Raw genomic sequence first — 18580 nt, 5'->3', positions numbered from 1 at the left:
ACCACGGGATACAGCTATTTAAAAAGACATTTCTGCTCACTGTCATTACATCCACCAAGCAGCTCAAAGTCTAGCAACAGTGAGAAACAGAAAACATCAGTCTAACATTTATGGCTGCCCTGTAAGAAAATCATTTTACGTGTGTCTTTCTAAGGATTATTTTTGAGTAATTTTGACCGCTTACGTAGTTTTCCTTAAAAACAAAAATCAAAAGATGGCTTGATCAGACTAAAACTAAGGTTTTAATTATTTTTTTGTTAAGATCAAGCCACATAAATATTAGGGAGCACAGTGAACCCACTAGGAATGTCCCTTCTTTATTACTACCCCTGCCTAAATGCAGCACTAGTAGGACCTCTTGAAATACGGCTGAGCAACCTGATAAATAACACAATAAAGACAAAAATGAAAAACCAAAAATAAGGATACGTGTCCACACAGATGACTAACTTTTAACACACGGAGGACCTCAGTTCAGCTTGCTTATCTGTTTCCTGTTATAAGGTTACTTTTTCCAGCATTACAGGCTAAAAGGGTAATATAAAAGAAGACTGTTAAGGTAATTGAAAATCATGACTATGCTAGGACAAATTTTGTTCACCCTATAGCTGGTCCCAGCAGGCCAAACAAATGAAAAATAAAAGCAGCATACTTAGATATGCACCTTGGACATCAAGATAGCTCCTTGTGCAACAAGCTGCTAGAAGAACAACAGTTTTTCACTCACCAGGACCACACTGTGCAGTCACCTTGTTTAGGCAATGCTAGGCTCTATTAATTCCATACCATTTATGTATACAGAAACATAGGGCAAAAATAACATACCTAAAAATTAATACAAATTAGTTCACATTTCTAGTACATGCCACAGTTTAGCAATTTAATCTGTGGTAAATTAGGTATTAGCTGTTGCTGCAAATCCTGATTTTTATGCTTTTTTTCATCTGCTTGTCTTCAGTTTTCAGTAAGCATCAGTTCACCTGAAGTATAGGTCAGGCTTCACTATTCATAGTAACACAACTCCATTCTTGGACATGAGAAAATTTCTATTCTCCTGGGAAGAAACCAGAGTCCATTGATGCCAATAGCAACAAGGTCACAAACCAGTATCACAAATGGAATGCAGTCTCACTAATCCTGTATGATATCAAGATGATGAGACTGTGAGATACCATCAAAACATTCCTGATTTTGGGGGGTGGGGAAAGAATTTGCCACAAACTCACTTTGTATAGTTGGCTCATCCAAGAAAAAATGGGATGTCATGATGCATATCAACACAGCTCTGCTTTTGCAGGCATTCTCCCTTTCTTCTAGAAAACTTTTCTTCCTGTGAAGCCTATTTCTTTGTGCGGCAGGAGGTACAAAATAACTTAAGTCACAAGGAAGTAACACTTGTGGGAAACTGTTATTAACATGAAAACAGGCACTTTAAAAAAATGGGGAAAAAAATCCAACAAATGTAACAGACATTGATATTTGGATTCTTGTGTGACTTTATCTGTTTTTTCTTGACCATCCGAAGCACCTAATAACCTCTTGGACATTTGTCCAAATAAGGCTCCTCCTCCTCTCTTTTTAAGAAATACTGGTTTTTCTTGTTAAAAAAAAACCAAAAACATTTTTATCTTTTATTCAGTAGCACATCTTGAATGTATTCCTTTTCAGGTAGATCTGAAAACTACTACAGAATATTTACAGATACTGTAGAAAATGTGAAGCATGTAAGAGCACAGAATTTTGCCCTACTGAAAGCTCTTTATTATTGCATCATATCAGACCATGCCAAATGTTCAACATCACCATAATTAAAACATTCATATTGCTACCCACTGCCTGAAGCAGGGCAGTGTGAAAATCCCTACTGTAAACAGCATCACAGTTTCCAACAGGTGCCTCACCTTGATGAGTTCTTCCTTAAGCACAAAAAGGTCACAAAGAGACATTTTGCTCACTCCAGAAAAGTAATTTAACAAGAATAATGTTCAGATTGACATACCACTAACTTAGAACTGAATTCTCATTGGGCAAGTATTGGAGAAAACCCTGGAGACAACTGGTATCACCATGCATTTTGTGTTTGCCATACACTCTTCAAAACTCCAGTTACTCCTGTAACTACAAAAAGTTGCAGAAAAAGTATTCCATCATTATCTACTGAAGAACTGAGGCTGAAGGTAGGAATTCACTCCTACTTGCTGACTTTTGTGCTTTTAAGTAAGTAGGTAGCATTCCATGTTTTCACATTAAAAAAAGTCCCTGCATATTTAGATCTTATAGATATCTAAGTTACATGAAGAATAAAATATTTCTGGATGCTTTTTTTGCTCCAATACATATTATTTGTAATTCAGTTTGCTATGTCCTGAAGCTATGTTGAAAGTTTTCAAACATTAGATTATTTAAATTAAAACATGGCAGAATGCACAGACATGTAAAACCTCTAAACATGCAGTGAAAATTGCATTAGGAGCTATCTTCCATTGTATTCACATCAACAGGTGATTTAAAATTAGGGGGGGAAACTGAGCACAGGACAACATTTATTTTCATTTTAGAGTAGCATGACTGTAAATGACCTTTTCAAACAGTTCCAACTTTGGTCAAATTTTAAACTGAATATAAGATCAATGAAGATGATGTATGTAGACACATGAACTGTTCTTAAATATTTCTTCTGACAGAAAGTTTCTTATAAATGGGAATCAACACACTTCACATGACAGTGAAGTATCCAATCACTAACATCATGTCTAGCTCCCACTTTCTGGTCAATGGATAAGGAGGAATTTGGTTTCTCTAAATCCAGTGTCAAATACCTGGTTGCAGAATCCTTGCATAATATTTAAAAGTAATTTTGAAGTCTTTTTAAAAAATGATTGGCAAGGTAGAATACACTTTTAATAAGCAGACTGAGACCCAAAGTATTCTGATGAACTTTTATTAAAAATAATCTTCCTACAGTAGTATGGAATTCTTCAGCAAAGTCAGGCCACCACCTGCTGCACAGCCATCTTCAGTAACACAATAAATTTGATCTCTGTTCCTCTGGTAATCAGCACTGCTGGCTGATAACTGCTCTGCTTATGAACACAAATGCTGTTTTGACCACGAACACAACTTCCAAGCAGCCAAGACACAGTTTCACTGAAAAGGAAATCACCTTTCCTTCAACAAAACCAGTTTTCTCTAAACTTTTACAGATGGATATAATTCCATGCACAGTCATAAGATCCAGAAACTTCTCAGTACAAGAACCAAAAGTTGCTTAATGACACAAGCTGATTTGGAATGCTCTGCATGCAGTTTGCTTCTTAGGACTTTGGGGGCTGCTTCCCTTTTCGAAGGCAATGTGTACCAGATGTGGGATGTCTGCTTCCCAGCGCTGCCTCTATCTGCTGGATGTCGTTATGCACTGAAGATTAATGCTCAGCTTCAAATTGAATGCAAGTTTCACACTCTAAGTAGGGATGCCCACAAACATATTGTTCTTTGGAGAACAGCTCTCTGGCTCCATAGATATAACTTGGACAGAGTAGTTATGTTCTTCTGCAGCCCATGCCCGATCCAGATCCACAAGTCCCATACACTGCTTCCCTAAAACGAGAGCAAAGGAGAGCACAGAAACTCACAACATTATCCAAACATTATCAAAAACTTGCACTTAAAATATTCAATGTTAGAATAACACATCAGTAAACCATCTAAAAAATAAGTTCCAAATCTACTTTAAAAAACATCTTAATCTGGTTTCTGTTCCAAATCACATCTGTGACTTGTAACCCTCATTTAGCAAAGACCTTGAGGAGATTATTAACTCTTTATATATGGAGAAAGGCACAACTATTTAAAAGTATTCTCAAAACTTAGAGAAAAAAACATGCTTTAATGTAAATGGGAAGAAAAATATGTCTAGTTTACCCCTTAGTTCTCTGAATTGCCAAACTTCTACTCCCTTTATAATCATAACTGTTTTCCTCCAGTACTTTCATCTAAAATCTGAAAATCGCTGGTTATTGAACATAAACAATAGACTAAAATACCAAAAAGTGATCCAGTGTAATTGTTTGTGACATATTACTGTAACTATTTATAAACAAACATACTAAATTGGTAATGCAAATGAAGCTTATTTCAGATCTACCTGCAGAAAAAACCAAGAAGGATAAAGGGGTTTTTTCTGCTTAGAAGCTTTTTATTATGATACAGCCACAACAAGATGATGGGACCATTTGTCTTTACTTATTTACTCATTATAATTTATTATTATGTTCTGAAATATAGGATTGACTTGTCAGATTGTATTTTCAGCAGCTTGAAACATTATTGCAAGAAAAATTTAATGCTACTTTGAAATGTTTTATCACTAATCGTTACAGCTTCAAGTCTCGAATGGGCACAATCCCACTTCAGTCTCAAACACAATGATCCTACCTCTTTTCTTGTTCCTGACAGAACTGTATAGTTAAATGTATTTGGGGTCTGAGATGAAGAGACAGGAGCACATCCTGCTTACCTTTGGAATAGGAGTCTGACATTCCAAACTACCCTTCGGAACAGCTTACCTCTCTTCCCTGAATATATGCAGAGCTTTTGGGCCTGTATCATTACCAGCCCAGTCATGCACCCTGGTTAGGTGCCTGTAGAAGTTTTGGGCAGGTGGCACCAACACTCCCCTCAGTATCCTTGTATTTCAGAGCAGGTGGTGCACATCACACTTTAATGCTGGGCTCAGTCCAATCTACTCTGTCTGTCCACAGTGAGCCCATGGCCAGAACTATCTTCTCCTTCTCAGCTGAATGCATTAGTTACAAAAGAATTTCACTACTTTGAATTCTCCAACATTATGACATTTGGACTCTTCTGTTGGTGGCTTGGGATTCAAGAGGGGTAGTAATTAGGTAGTAATTAGGAGACAATTTAGAGATACAATAATAAGGGAGTGCTTGAAAAAGAACTTTCCAATTCAGTCCTGTATGCAGAGAGAAACTACCAGTTTATATAACCAACCCAGGACAGAACTCTGCAAATTACCTTTTGTAATTTGAGGTCCTATCCTCCACATTTGTGGTTCCATATAAAATCACCTTCTGTGATGAACAAAATGGCATTTACACAATCCTGCCACTGGCACCAGTATCATCATTACTCCAAGTGTACACATTGAAGGGCATCTGGGACTGCCACAAGTGGGGCCTGGCTCCTTGGGTGCTCTCAGTAAGCTTGTGAAACCCATGGAGCAGTTCTGTGTCCTCAGGTGGGCCATAGCAATGTTCACAAAGCCATTCAACCACTCATTTTGCACTCAGGTACCACTGCTGCATATAGAGAGTAAAAGCCACATGTCCAGTTAAAATGGTAGAAAGGACTTTGTTCATTTAAGAGGGAATTGCTGTGTGTAGGAGAACTGAGTTCAACTGCCTATTTTTAGGGTCACAGATACCACAGAAATTGGTGATAACTCCTTTGAGAAATGTGTTGTTTCAGCCATGACAGTCACAGACAGAATGCTGTATTTTACAGCGTACAGGTAATGAAAGGGAATGATTTGTCACTTCTCTGAAGCTGCATAAACTCAGTGGTAACTGCCAAAACACATTTCACAATACAATCCTAAAATATTCAAGAAGTAGAAGAGTAAGTCATTTTGCCATCATTTACAACAGAGAAGAAAGTCTCCACCTGTTCAGGAATACTTTCATTAAATGAAATATACAGTTTTTTCAATATCTGATCCTGCATTGCACAAAAACAAAACTAAAAAAAACCATTCTCACATTGCTATAACACTGATCTCATTCAATCTTCAAATGTTTACAAGAAAACTTTAAAGTACCACCAAACAAGATTCCCACAAAAAAGACTTCAAAACTGAAGCAGAACACAAAAATGAAAACCATCTTCAATGAGACAGATTTGTATTACATGGAACTTAAAGAAAAAGTAACATTTTTGACAACAGAATTGATGATGTAGGGGGAGAGAGAGAATAAAATTATATTTGGGGTCTTTTGTCAGGGCAAAACACATAAAAGTTACATTTGTGTTCCTAGCCCCTTCTGTCTTTTCTGACCTGGAAGCTAGTTTACAGCTTCAACAGGAACAAACAGGAATACCAGACAGAATCACATTTTTTTATAAACACACCTTTATATACACCCTTTATACACTACACCCTTTTGTAAATCAAAGCTTATTCCACATATTTGAAGTGTTCTGTATTTGCTGTCCTTCTGACCAAAGCCAGCCCAATCTCTGCAATTCAGCCTTATTGTTTGTAGCTGGCATTTTTGACCTCCCAAGAGTTACCCCCAGTGACTACAAGCAGGACAAAGGGGGCACACTGAAAAGGGGCAAACTGAAAATCACTACTACAAATAGCCAGTGCTTTTAATGTAGGATAAACTGCCAATAGCAGGACTTTAGCAAACTTCACAAAGATCTCATGCTTTTCAGAGAACGGTGGGGAGAAAAAAAAATGAAGGAACAAAAAGCAGTAAATGCAAACGCTCTCTCTCATATTGATGATTTTGGAAGAGGAAAAGAGTTCCTATAGCACAAAAGAGAACAGCAAGACATGAAATGTGATGAAACTTAAATTTTTCAAATGTTATCTGAAGACATCTACTTAATGCCCCACTCATAAATGTACCATTTCTTCCTTTATGTATCAAGGTAAAACCATCACTGAGATGGTTTACACAACAGCTTCAGAAAGTCATACCAATTAGCCTGAGTTCAGGTGGAAGCTGAACAGCTGTCTGATCTGCAAATCTGCAAAGGATCATGTGCTCCTATAAAAAAGACAAAAAAATCCATAAATCAAGAAAAATCTGATTAAAGGCTTAAAAGTATCAGAAATGCTACCATGTTGAAGACAATATTTCTGAAAAAATTTCTGTGTGCAAATCCCAGTTTTTATACTGCAAATACATGTGTAAGTCAAGTGTTTGTAATCACTACCTCATTTCTCCTCATGAGTATTTGTTTCTTGCTAAACTTTCTAATTCTTTGCAGCAGTTGAAGTGGATGCAATGTATACAAGACAGCATTCTTCAAAGACATCTTGCACACTAATTTTGCCTTCAATTACTGATGAGCACCACAGCCCTCTTTTAGCATAGTCATAATAGGACAGCCTCCCTGCACCAATAAGCAGCCAAGACAAAATTCTTTAACAGTTGATTTGAACATTTCTCCCAAGTGGTGGTTTTGAATCCCAGGACAGGCTGGTGGGTCAAACTTCCTCTGCCCCACCAAATCCATTCAGATCCTGAAGGCAAAAAAATACCTGTCTGTGAATAGGAAAGTTTCCTCCATCAGAAGAGCACAATTTACTTTCAAACTACCCCTGCTCCATTAAAATTTTCTGCAGACTTCTCCAGAAGAATTTCTCCCTGTCTAGTCAGCCAGGGGGATGGTGCAGGGGAGGGTGCACTTTGCTCCCTGCTCAGAGCAGCAGGCAGAGCCCCATCCTCATTTGTGTTCTATGCCCACCGCCTGTGCCAGCACAATGGCTCCTCAAAGAGCAGCCAAGCCAAGGCAAGTTAGCCAGGTGGTGAGAGGAAGAGCCTTGCAGGTGTAGCAGTGAAATTACTGCTCTGATGACAGCTGTGCTCTGTGGGACAGCTGCAATATGTGGTACAGGACAGAGTAAATCCGAACCATCTTAGAATCACACAACATCCCCAAGTCTCCCACAACGACATGGGGAGAAAACAAAAACAGGCAACAACACAAAGTGCTCTCCTATGCAAAGCTTCCAGAGCTCTAGTTCTGAAACAACAGATGTCACGTGTCATCAAAAAAGGATTTATTCTTTTTTATTCTTGTCTAATACAAAATTATTATTTTAAAGATTTGGTTCTTTAACAGATGGAGAGAGCAACTTCACCAAAGGATACTTCAGGTTGTTTCAGTATTCTGAAGTAAGGATACTTACTCCAGCTTTTTTTAGAGGGACATAAACATCCAAGTCTTCGTAAAAACACTTCATATTAAATCAAGATGGTAATTCCCCCAGTACACTCCATCCAACTCATAAAAAGACAACTGACTGCAAAAAATTTTCCCACATATTATAAAATAAAATACTATCATCACATGATACACAAATATTACTCATTTAAAGACATTTATAATATCTTGATGCAAGGATATTTTTTCCCTAGTACAGCTCATTGACATGAAGATTTCCAACTCACAGCTTCATAAAAATAAACGGAAGCAAAATAAGAACATGTCATAACACATTTAGGCCTTGAACACCTTACACCCAGTCAGTTCAGCTCAAACGTCGCTCTTTTTGTAGTACAAAAGAGCTGAAAATGTTAAGCCCAGACATCACTACTGGAGAATAGAGAAGGGATGTCGTGGACAATGTGGCCACTGTTAGGAGAGAAGCAGCAGTGACAGGCAGCTTAGAGAGAAAAAGAGGGATTTAGAGGAGAGGGAGAAGATCCATGTTAGCACACAACTCCTCCAGCCTTCAGGCACCCAATACAACTAGGCTCTTTGCAACAGCAAGTTCCCAGCTCCTGTGGACCAGACCAGAGCCAAGGTAAGTCTTGTCACTTAACTTGAAAATCTGGACTGACTCCAGTCCTTAGCTTCTTACAGAGTGATCCAAAAAGATAAACTAGAGCCTGTTATGACTACATTGTTTCCCCCTGACACAGTGATTAAATTGTCACATTCCCTGATGGCAGAAGTAAGAAGAAAAACATTTCTAAATTAATGTTTAGAAACTTCCCAAAGCATGCATAAACAGTTAACTTATTAGAACATCCACACCTTCAATTCCTATTAAATTTCAAAAGTTGTATTTTTAAACTTACACAGTTCTACTTTCCAATTATTGTGTCTTTACAGAGTCTCAAAATGTGTCATAGTAGAAACCTACAGCTATCATAACCTTATTCCTTGCAACTATAAACTAATGAATTACAGCATAATGTTCTCATCAAAAAAGTTTTGGAAATGCCAGACTTCTGGATGTCTTTTTAGATCTCACTAAAATGAAAGATAAGAGAAATTAATTTAAAATGGGAACTGGAGGAGGTGACACAGACAATGTCTGGCTAACACATGGCAACTTTGGCTGCTAGCCAATAACCTGTAAGAATTTATTAATGTGAAATATAAAAACACATACAGCTAGCCGCATAACAAAATTTATTTATAACTAGGATTATTTGAGGCACCAACCAGCCTAGACCAATTGGATAGACTCTTCTGTTACTAAGAGCAGCAATATTTTTAGCCTTATCTTTGACTCTTGTGCCCTTTTGCAACACAAATAATAAAATTCTGGAGTAAAATTCTTCTACACTGTTGACAAACCCTGTGATTTAAATCTCCATGGATTAACAGATTAAGAAAAAATTCACTGAGTTGCAATGAGATTATACACACTATCCCAATCTAAGCATCCTTGACTTTATAACTGACACTATGTCTCTGTACTGTTAGCAGGTTTAATAATGCTAGTAAATAACTTTTTTCTGAACTGAAACCTGAGTTCTTTGTGATTATGTCTCAGAGACATTGAAAGGAACCTTAATCATGGGGAAAAAATAATGGCAGCTCCAAATCCACCACCCGCTTTTGTCCTCTCAATCTTTGGGCATTTATTACCTGATTACTTCCCTTATAAGATGGCTGGAGATTTCTGAATTTTTAAAACTCCCTCTAATATAGGGATTTAAAAGGATAATCTCTATTTTCCTGCCACATACATTATCTTTGTACTACCCACTATCCCCAAAAGCATTTGGATATTAGAAATACCCTCCTTCACTTCCATATTTCTGTTACAAAGAATTATTCTGCACCTCCAAAATTCATTTCTGTATTGTAAACACCAAGAGTCCTGCCTAGGATTTGACCTGTAAATTTAGTAAAGTTTCTATATAACCTTGCTTCTCTCAAAAGGAAACATGTTCTTTCCATGCTACATTAAGTGCTTCTAACCTTCAAATTTCAGGTTGCTCATCACTAACTAGTTTAAACTCACAGGACAAAACTTAGCAGATCAGTACCAGTTTTCTGCTGTCCACCTCCCTGCTCTTGTCCTCTTCCTCTCCCATCTTATCTGCACTCTGTCAGATCTGTATGCTTCAGTGATAATTTCTCCCATATTTCTCTCGGATTATCTCCACAGATCCCAGCTCCACAGGGTCAAAACACACTTCAATATTTTAAATATAATTCTGAACAACATTTTTAAAAGTGTGTAAAATATAAATACTGTATAGAATTTTTGCTGATCTGTATAAGTTCTTCCTGCTTTCTATGTCCAATGTTTTAGACAAAAATTAGAGAGAAGAATCTAATGTTTATTAGAACAGATGTATTTAACACCTAAAAAAATTGGTATCCTGTAATTTTTAGCTGACACATGTTGAAGTACCCTAGGAATGACTCACTTACACATTATGAAAAAAAGGGGTTTTTTTGTGGAGAAACTATTTAATTTTATTGAAGAAAAAAGCCTTTAAAAGTGAATGGTGGAGAGAAAACACAACACCTGCACTAATAATGAACATTTCATGTAACACATGCCCCTCCTTGCAATTATAAGATAACCACCCGTATTTCATTTGATAAGACAGCCCAGTGAGATGCAGAAAACTGCACATAAACATCTTCCCCCTGTCCTTTTACATACCTTGTAGGACAAAATTTCTTTAAACTGATGACTGAAAAAAAAAATAAATAGATCAATTCAATTAACTTCTAAAACCAGCAAAGGTGAAAAATAGAAGCAATCATTACATACTTGAACACATTTTAAAGAAAACTGCAGCATCTGTACCATGAAGAAAGGCATTAAAAATACTAAAACCCATTACAGTTCCAGTACACTAGAAAAGTGTATTTACTGGTGGGTTTCTCCTAATATTAATAAAAATTCTCTCTTAAATCATTATAAATGCTAACACATACTTACTGTGGTTTTCTCATTGTCACAAAAACACTTCATATATATTTACTAATACACACATATATTTTGTTTGTCCCACAAAGGTAAAGGGTCTTTACAATGAAATTGAGTACAGAACACAGGCACTATGGGGATATGGCCAGGCTATAATGTTTTATGATCATATAACATAAGGAAAAAAAGAAAAAGCAAACCCTAAAACGTAGCTCAAGCTCAGGCTGATAAGTTTTTTCATACTTCTGAGGTTAGAGTCAAAATTTTAGCAAAAACAAACATTCTTGCAGCATCTACAGCAACAAAAGTTTTCTAAGTGATCATTTCCAGACTTTGTGGTCTAGAAACATAGCTGGACAAAAGTTAAACATTTTACAGCCAATTTTAAAACAAATTTGCTAATTTTAGAAGGCTTAAAATTTTATTGCCTCTTCATTAGAAGACTTATTTGTTTTATTGTGTCACAAGAGAAAAAAAAGGGACACACAAAGAGATGGAAGTATCAAACTGACAAGAAAACACCGTTAAATGCAAAGGTTATCAAACTGACAAGTTATAAATAATTACTCTCCACACACTTCTGTGTCAGAGCACTTTGATATTATAGAGAAATATGAAAAACATTTCACATGAATACATAATATCTTTTTAGATTTGTAGATTCATTTTAAGACTGCATGTTCCAGTTTCTTATTTTAGCAAATATATACTTAAGTCATTGATGTAACTCCTAGTAGAATTAAATCTAATTTATCTTTGACATCCAAAATGCAAAGCTCAGTTTTATGAATAAAAAAAAAGCCAACCAAAACACAACCCTTTCCCCCACCTAGTTCTGACTCAGAAGTCTGTTTAACTCTGATCTTCTGCCACTTTATGCTTACCTTTTACATTTTATTTATATCAAAGGCATTAAAATTCTTAGGCATAAGATTTATTAGTATCTCCCACAAGGCAGATTTGAAGACAAAATATGTACACAATCCATTGAAAAAGTATTAAAAATATGAACTGAAACAGAGGAGAGCTTATCTACTTGGGAATAAATCAAAGAAGTTCCACAAGTACTGAACTGTGTTATAAAGCAGACCCATTTCTTTAAACTGACTCCTTACATCTTCCTCCAACATTAAAATGTCAATTCCCCTTCCTAGAGTAATTTTCATGAGTTTTCCATTAACTTTGTGATTTTAAGGTAGAAGGTCTGCATATTAGATACTGTATCTACTATACTGATTGCATAAAGTCTTCTGAGCCATGAATAGATAAATCCAGAAAAAACAACCCAAGAATTACCAATCTGTCTCTCCATTAGGACGGGTTGACAAACAAGAGGAAACAGTTTCCTTTAAAGTGGGAATCAGCTTAGCCTAGTCACTCACAATGACTCTCAAATGATTAATTCTATACTCTTTTAGGATTTTATTCCCTCATTTAAGTTGATATTTTAAGGCTTATCTTGCAAGCTTTAGTTCACCTTCGTGGATATTTGAACTTGACTGTATTTTGAATGAAGCCGTAGCAGCAGGGGGAGATGACAAAGGCTGCCCGTGCCCTGAGGCAGTGTTCGATCACCATGTCTGTAGCCACCCCACAGGCGTGCAGAGCCACCTACAGCAGTAAAAACAACAAACAAAGGAAACAAGAAAATTCATCATTGGAACGTTCTAAATACAGTCCAGCAATTTTAGGTTGACTGAGTTACTTAAATACATGAGAAGTTTTTGCAACTAAAGCTGCTACACCAAAGGCCTGGCCCTTAATTCTCCAGTTTTTCATTCTTCTTCATTTCTGTGTTGAGGAAAATTTATGGTTTATTCCATTAACAAGGAATTGACACTGAAGAAGGGTCACTCACCAAAAGCACTCAAAAGGCAGGTGCACTTCATTGTCATACCAAATAAACTAAAAACAAATCTCCATAAAAATAGTAGTTGTGGAATACATAGGAACAGAAAAACTATGTGGTGATTTGTCAAAAGTTTTTGTCAAGCAAACAGGACTTAGAAATACAAAGAACTACATCAAAACTGGATTTCAACTGAGCAGTAAGAGAAGTAACAGATATACCTGAAGGTCACATTTAAAGGAAAAAATTATGCATAAATTTAGATATTTTGATTTTAAACTACTGAGTAAAACCTATAGGAAACAAACACTGGAGCTGGGTAAGGCATCAAATACAACTTGCCCTCCTTTAATTTTTTTTGTTTCTCCTTATTCTTTTCTTTTTCTTAGTGATGGGCTCTTCAACTAAAACTAAAATAACATTTGATCACAACTACCTGCGAGCACTGACGTGTTTGGCAAACACACAGGTTGCACCCAAATTCTTCCTGCTCTCCTACAGTACTCAATACATTGGCAAGGGAAGGCAAGCAGCTCTCTCCTATCTATACCTGGGATGCCAAATGCACCACTGAAATGGGGCATTACCTTCTCTGCCTCCTCCCATGTGCTCAGTACCTCAAAGAGTAGGCTTGGGCATACTTAAACTAAGGACATTTCTGAGGCACATTTTTGATTTCATGCAGCAGTGTGGATTTATAAAACTACATTGTTTGCTTTGCTTTTTGTTCACTGTGAATTTAGAGAAGAGGTTTAAAACTGCCCAGCTCAGATTTCAGGGTTCAAAGCTGTGTTTCAAGCTAGAGCAACTGGAAGATAAAAACTTTGCTCTCAGATATAGACTAAAACAAAGCCTTTTTTGTTTCCAGTCTGCTTGTTGTAAGCTCAGCTGAGGAGACCATTAATCATCAACTGAACTGCAATCGCATACAGAAGGAAATAAATACTCTCATCTCAAGCAGAACATTAAAAAATTAACAAGAAAATAATTTCAAAATGAAATTTTCGGCTCATATTAATTTAACAACAAAAATAAAACTAGTTTAACATCAGAAATAGGTTCTTAATATCACAGCTATCAGATTATCATGAAATGTAATTATAGTTACTTCCTCATCTATCCAAGTAGAAAACAAAGCTCTCTGCTTTCCCTGCACATTTGAAAAAGAGACCTTAAAACAGCAGCAGATAAAACCAGTAGCTTTGCTGAGCCTGTATGACCTGTTACACCAACTGATTTCTTCTTTCGCTTTCTAAGAACCCATTCAGTTGAGAAAAATCCCAAATAAAATTAAAGACAAAGCTTTCTCGGGATGTCCTATATATTGAACTCACTATCTGAAACAAAATAAAATGTGAAGACTAATGCAGATATTTGGAAATGAAGGCCTGGAAATTAAGCATTTCCCAGTGAACGCTTCTGACGTATACTTCGGTATCTTCCTTGTCACAAAACTTGAAAGAGAGAATATAATACTTTTTTATTACATAAAAACTCCACAGGTTTAATATTGTATTAACCCTTAAAAGAGTCCCCCAAAAATTAAGACAGGCATTCCAATGACCACAAAATTGGAGACTCATTTCGTAAAACAACTATTAAAAATTTCACACACTCAATTCAGCATACTATTCATGAGATCCTGGTATTTTGAAATAACTCTCTAGTTCATCCACTGAGATTCATATGACAATGTAGCACAGAAAATAAAGCTAGAGAATTGGAAATTTACACTTGGAAGCACTGGGATAAAACCATTAATTTTCACCTCTTTCTCCTGCACTAAATTTCTTTTCCTTTCTTAAATAAACCAACCAAACAGTTAAACAGCACTGTTCATGTACCATAAACCTTCAGCATTAACCATCCTCAGCTACAGCCAAATCAGGCTTTCAGATGGATGATTTAAAGAACAGTCAATATTGCATGGAAAGCTTGCACTTTACCACAGAGGTTCATTTTCTATTAGCAGAATAAAAAACTAGATGACAGGAATATTTACAGAGCTACAAAATACTATTTATGCCTTATTCTTCACTAGGGCAGCAAAATTCTAGACAGAACATTCATCTCATTTACTTTCATGGTCTGTAAGGACATACAGAGTTTTATTCTCTCACGTATTTAAGAATAATTAATCAGACACTGAAGTTCTGAAGTGGAAAAGTTATAATCACTTACCCCAATGTTGAAAGTCCCATTAAAATAATCCAAATTTGCTTGAATGAACCAAATGTTGTTTAAACCTAGTTCATCACTTCTGTCTTTAGCACGGATCAGAGATAACTCCTTATTTTCTATGAGCACCACCTATACGTCACACACAGGAGAAGGTAAGGCAAAATAATACTGAGAAATTGAAGTACAATATTACCAAGCAGAAAACATTCTAGTTTGCTGAGAAAACCTTTGAATTACTTGTGGCAGAGTCTGAGAGCTACAAAACAACTAGCTGGAAACCTAGCAACAATCAAAGGCATTTAATGCTTGCCAATACTAATCAGCTTGCAAATATTTTATATTTTCATATAACTTTTGTTTTCACTGGAAAGCACCACACACATTTGGGGATTATGCTTAAAAATTTGCATGTTTCAAACCTAAGTCCTCTGCTGAGACAACTGTGACTTCTATGTGTCCTCTCCACATAGACATCTTTTGAAGATGATTACCAGAGATCTTTTTATTGAGAATTTACCTGACAGGATGGCATCATATAAGCAAGAACAATTCCAACATGGCCCTGTGAAAACAAAACCAACAAAATCTGAGTCACTTTTCAGCATTCCCTGTTGTTCACTCATTACATGATGAGCATCCCCATACCAATGGGAGAATGTTTGAAAGCGGCTAAAATTTCAGCATTTGCACTTCTGCTTTGCTTTGTGGCAGCAACCACCTAGAACTGCAAGGATGAAAGCTGAAAGAAATTGCACCACAAAAAAATGTACATTACCCCTCCACTGCAAAAATCCACAATCACATCTCCAGGCTTTGCGAGCTTTGTCACTGCTGCTACCAAATTATTCAGTTGCTGCTGCTTCCTGAGAGCCCGGTCTCTAGACATCTTTCCTGGGGATGACAGAGAAAATGCCTAAGCAGTGATCAGCAGTTCTCAACCCTGATAATTTTTTATGAGTAGTTGTAAAGCACTGCAAATGCAATTTATGGCTGAGATTAAAAATGACTGGAACACTTGGGCGTCTTAATTCACTTCAAGCTAAATTCGTATTTAACACATTAAATATTTGGTACAGCCTTCTCCAAAATTAACTTTCTACTTAATGATGTTAATGTATCCTTAGGAACAAACTCATATAAACTTAATGTAAAGCAATCAAGCCAGTGTAAACTCTGGCCTAATTCTGCTCCAATCCTGTGATTCATGCCCAGAGACAGAGTTCAAACACATTCACAGTAAGGTTGCCAAAATAAATCCTCATTTACTGTATCTATATACACTGTCCTTAAGCATCTTGGTTTTAAAACTTGTACTCTTTCTACTGTCAATTTTTACTTTTCATACCAACCAGCCCTATTTATTTAAATGACTGCACATGCAAGGAGGTACTTCTCAAAGTGATTATTTCTACATAACAAAGTCTGGCTTTCCACCACATTTGTAAGCCCAGAACTGGAAAAACCATTAATTTCTTTCAAATGTGGTTGGTAAAGTCCAACATAGAGTTGCTTCAGATATAATGAATTTGTTGAGTCAGCACTTACATATTTGTAAAGCTGCATTTTGTCTCAGCGGGGCTGAGTGCTGACAGACGTATTAAAGACTCCTTTTGCTTGTTCAGAAAGCAGAGTTTGACACAGATATTAACAGCTCATCTTCACAATAAGAAAGAAGTACTAAAACAACTCTTTTAAATGAGTTTTCACAAAAAACTCATTTAGAGTAAGGTATACCAAAAAATTCCAGTGATCTCTGAAATAAGAACAACTTTTTTCCTACTTGGAGCACTATGATATATTTGAGTATGGACACTCAAAACTCATTAAATTTGCCTATTTAAAAATTTGTGCTCCCCAATACTGGGGTGCAGTTTAGCATAAAACCCACAAATCAGTAAAGTTTCCTGGTTACTACAAAAACTGTTCTCATCATCATGATAAATTGCATTTATTAGAAAGTTTGTTTCAAACTGTATCCTGAAAATGGGGGGATTTGTATATTTTATCATAAGTAACATTTCACTTTAGAAATAAACAACCAATTTCAACAAACTCATCAATTGAAATTATCACTACATCTCTTTAGACAGAATGAGAAAAAAAATCACTTTTCAAGATACTACATTCTATACTGTCGGTGCAAAGAAAAAACTGTGAAGAGAAGGCAGAAGAAGCAGGGTAGAGTTCATCCTGTGCAGTTACTGAAGACTTTTTAAGAAACCAATAATGATATTTAAAAAATATATTCCTAAGTCACTGCATGGTGGCACATTAAGATTTGTACTACTGAATGGAAATTAAGAGGTTGAACACAACCTCCTCACTTACCAGCTTTGTACATCTAAAATAGTGCACTTTACAGTAATAAAAACATTGTTACATTTCAAACATTTTTTACACTTTGTGGAAGTTACCATAAAGAAGAGTCCCAGAAAATTAGGCTTTCCAATAACAAATACAAGCCCTTTAACACAACATGCAAATTGCTGAACACATTTTAAGGAATCAACTCTTACACATGAGTAGATCCTTGAAAAAACATGTGATGAAAGACTGTACTGGAAACCCTAAGTCCTTGTGTGCCAAGTATCTATGTGAACTGCTCCATAACTATTTCCATGCTTCAGTTAGATAAACTTATGTTCAAGTGTTCTACACCTATTGTTCTTACTGTAGCCAAGGAAGATGCAGGAATTCCAGCAAGTGCAAAATCAAGTGCTGTCACTATGCTTGAGCTAAAAATTCAGCTTCTGAGGTAAAACCTGTAACTTGTTAGGTAGACAGTTATTGTGATTATTAAATACCTAGAAAGTCCTACACCTAAACCCCACACAAGTATGTTCTCTGTGTACCTGTATATGTATGTACATTCACATACCTGCACACGCAACCACAATGGACTGTTTGAGTTTTATGAAGGAGCACTTGCCCTGAACACAGCTTTAATCCAACTGAGACTACCTGAGTAATAAATTAAAGGAATCAAGATATCTAATGCATGTTTGTCTGCTGTATCCCCCACACCTGAAACACAGCTGTGGCAAGGGGAACACAATTAACAGGGACTTTTATCAGGGTAATACAGGCTACTACTAGGGCTTTCTTCATCAATCAACATATCTTACTGGTTTTGTTTCAATTATTTTGACTCTACCTGAAAAAGTATTTAAAATGTTGTTGGTCTAAAACAAACAAACAAAATGAGCAGATGCCTTCCTGTTTTATGGAAGCAGCAAGAAACCAAGTCACATTTAATTGTTTCATCTGATAAGCAAACAAGCAGCCAAGCAAATTCAGACTTCCCAAGAGATCAACCTTCCTCAGAAGTGCACTAGAAGCTGTCCATGCACAACATCCACATCTGGCTATGATTACACAGGTCTGAGAGGTGTCACTGCAGCTCAGCACGGTAAATCTGAGCTTGCTTTAAACCACCCAGTTTGGACACGGACAGCAACCCTGCTATGACAGCTCTCCATGTAGGACAAGCTGGCTTTCCAAAAACCTGTTCAGCTCCTCTGCTGCTAAAAACCAAGCTAGCCCCTTAAAATTAGCTCATCTTATGTCTATAGAATAAAAGCACACTTCTAACTGCAGCACAAACCTACTCT

The 18580-nt window shown here is 36.5% G+C and overlaps 1 protein-coding gene across 4 annotated transcripts in view; it reads right to left on the bottom strand.

Annotated features, from left to right (window-relative positions):
* Positions 1–2910: 2910 nt before the first annotated feature.
* The window catches only part of GSTCD (glutathione S-transferase C-terminal domain containing), a 53017-nt gene continuing 37347 nt past the window's right edge, over positions 2911–18580 (bottom strand). For 2 of the 4 annotated variants that reach the window (XM_069013293.1, XM_069013289.1), the window contains exons 6-12: positions 15745–15860; positions 15487–15531; positions 14970–15098; positions 12417–12550; positions 10670–10700; positions 6725–6794; positions 2911–3597 (exon numbers count right to left, since the gene is read on the bottom strand). In XM_069013293.1, the coding sequence (XP_068869394.1) occupies positions 3461–3597; positions 6725–6794; positions 10670–10700; positions 12417–12550; positions 14970–15098; positions 15487–15531; positions 15745–15860 (662 nt within the window). In that variant the 3' untranslated portion in view covers positions 2911–3460. The other 2 variants (XM_069013290.1, XM_069013292.1) reach the window with 2 other exon arrangements.

The sequence above is a fragment of the Aphelocoma coerulescens genome, chromosome 4, assembly GCF_041296385.1.
Source record: "Aphelocoma coerulescens isolate FSJ_1873_10779 chromosome 4, UR_Acoe_1.0, whole genome shotgun sequence".
Lineage (NCBI taxonomy): Eukaryota > Metazoa > Chordata > Aves > Passeriformes > Corvidae > Aphelocoma > Aphelocoma coerulescens.
The sequence above is the reverse complement of the archived record's forward strand: the minus strand, read 5'-3'. Positions and strand labels throughout refer to the sequence as shown.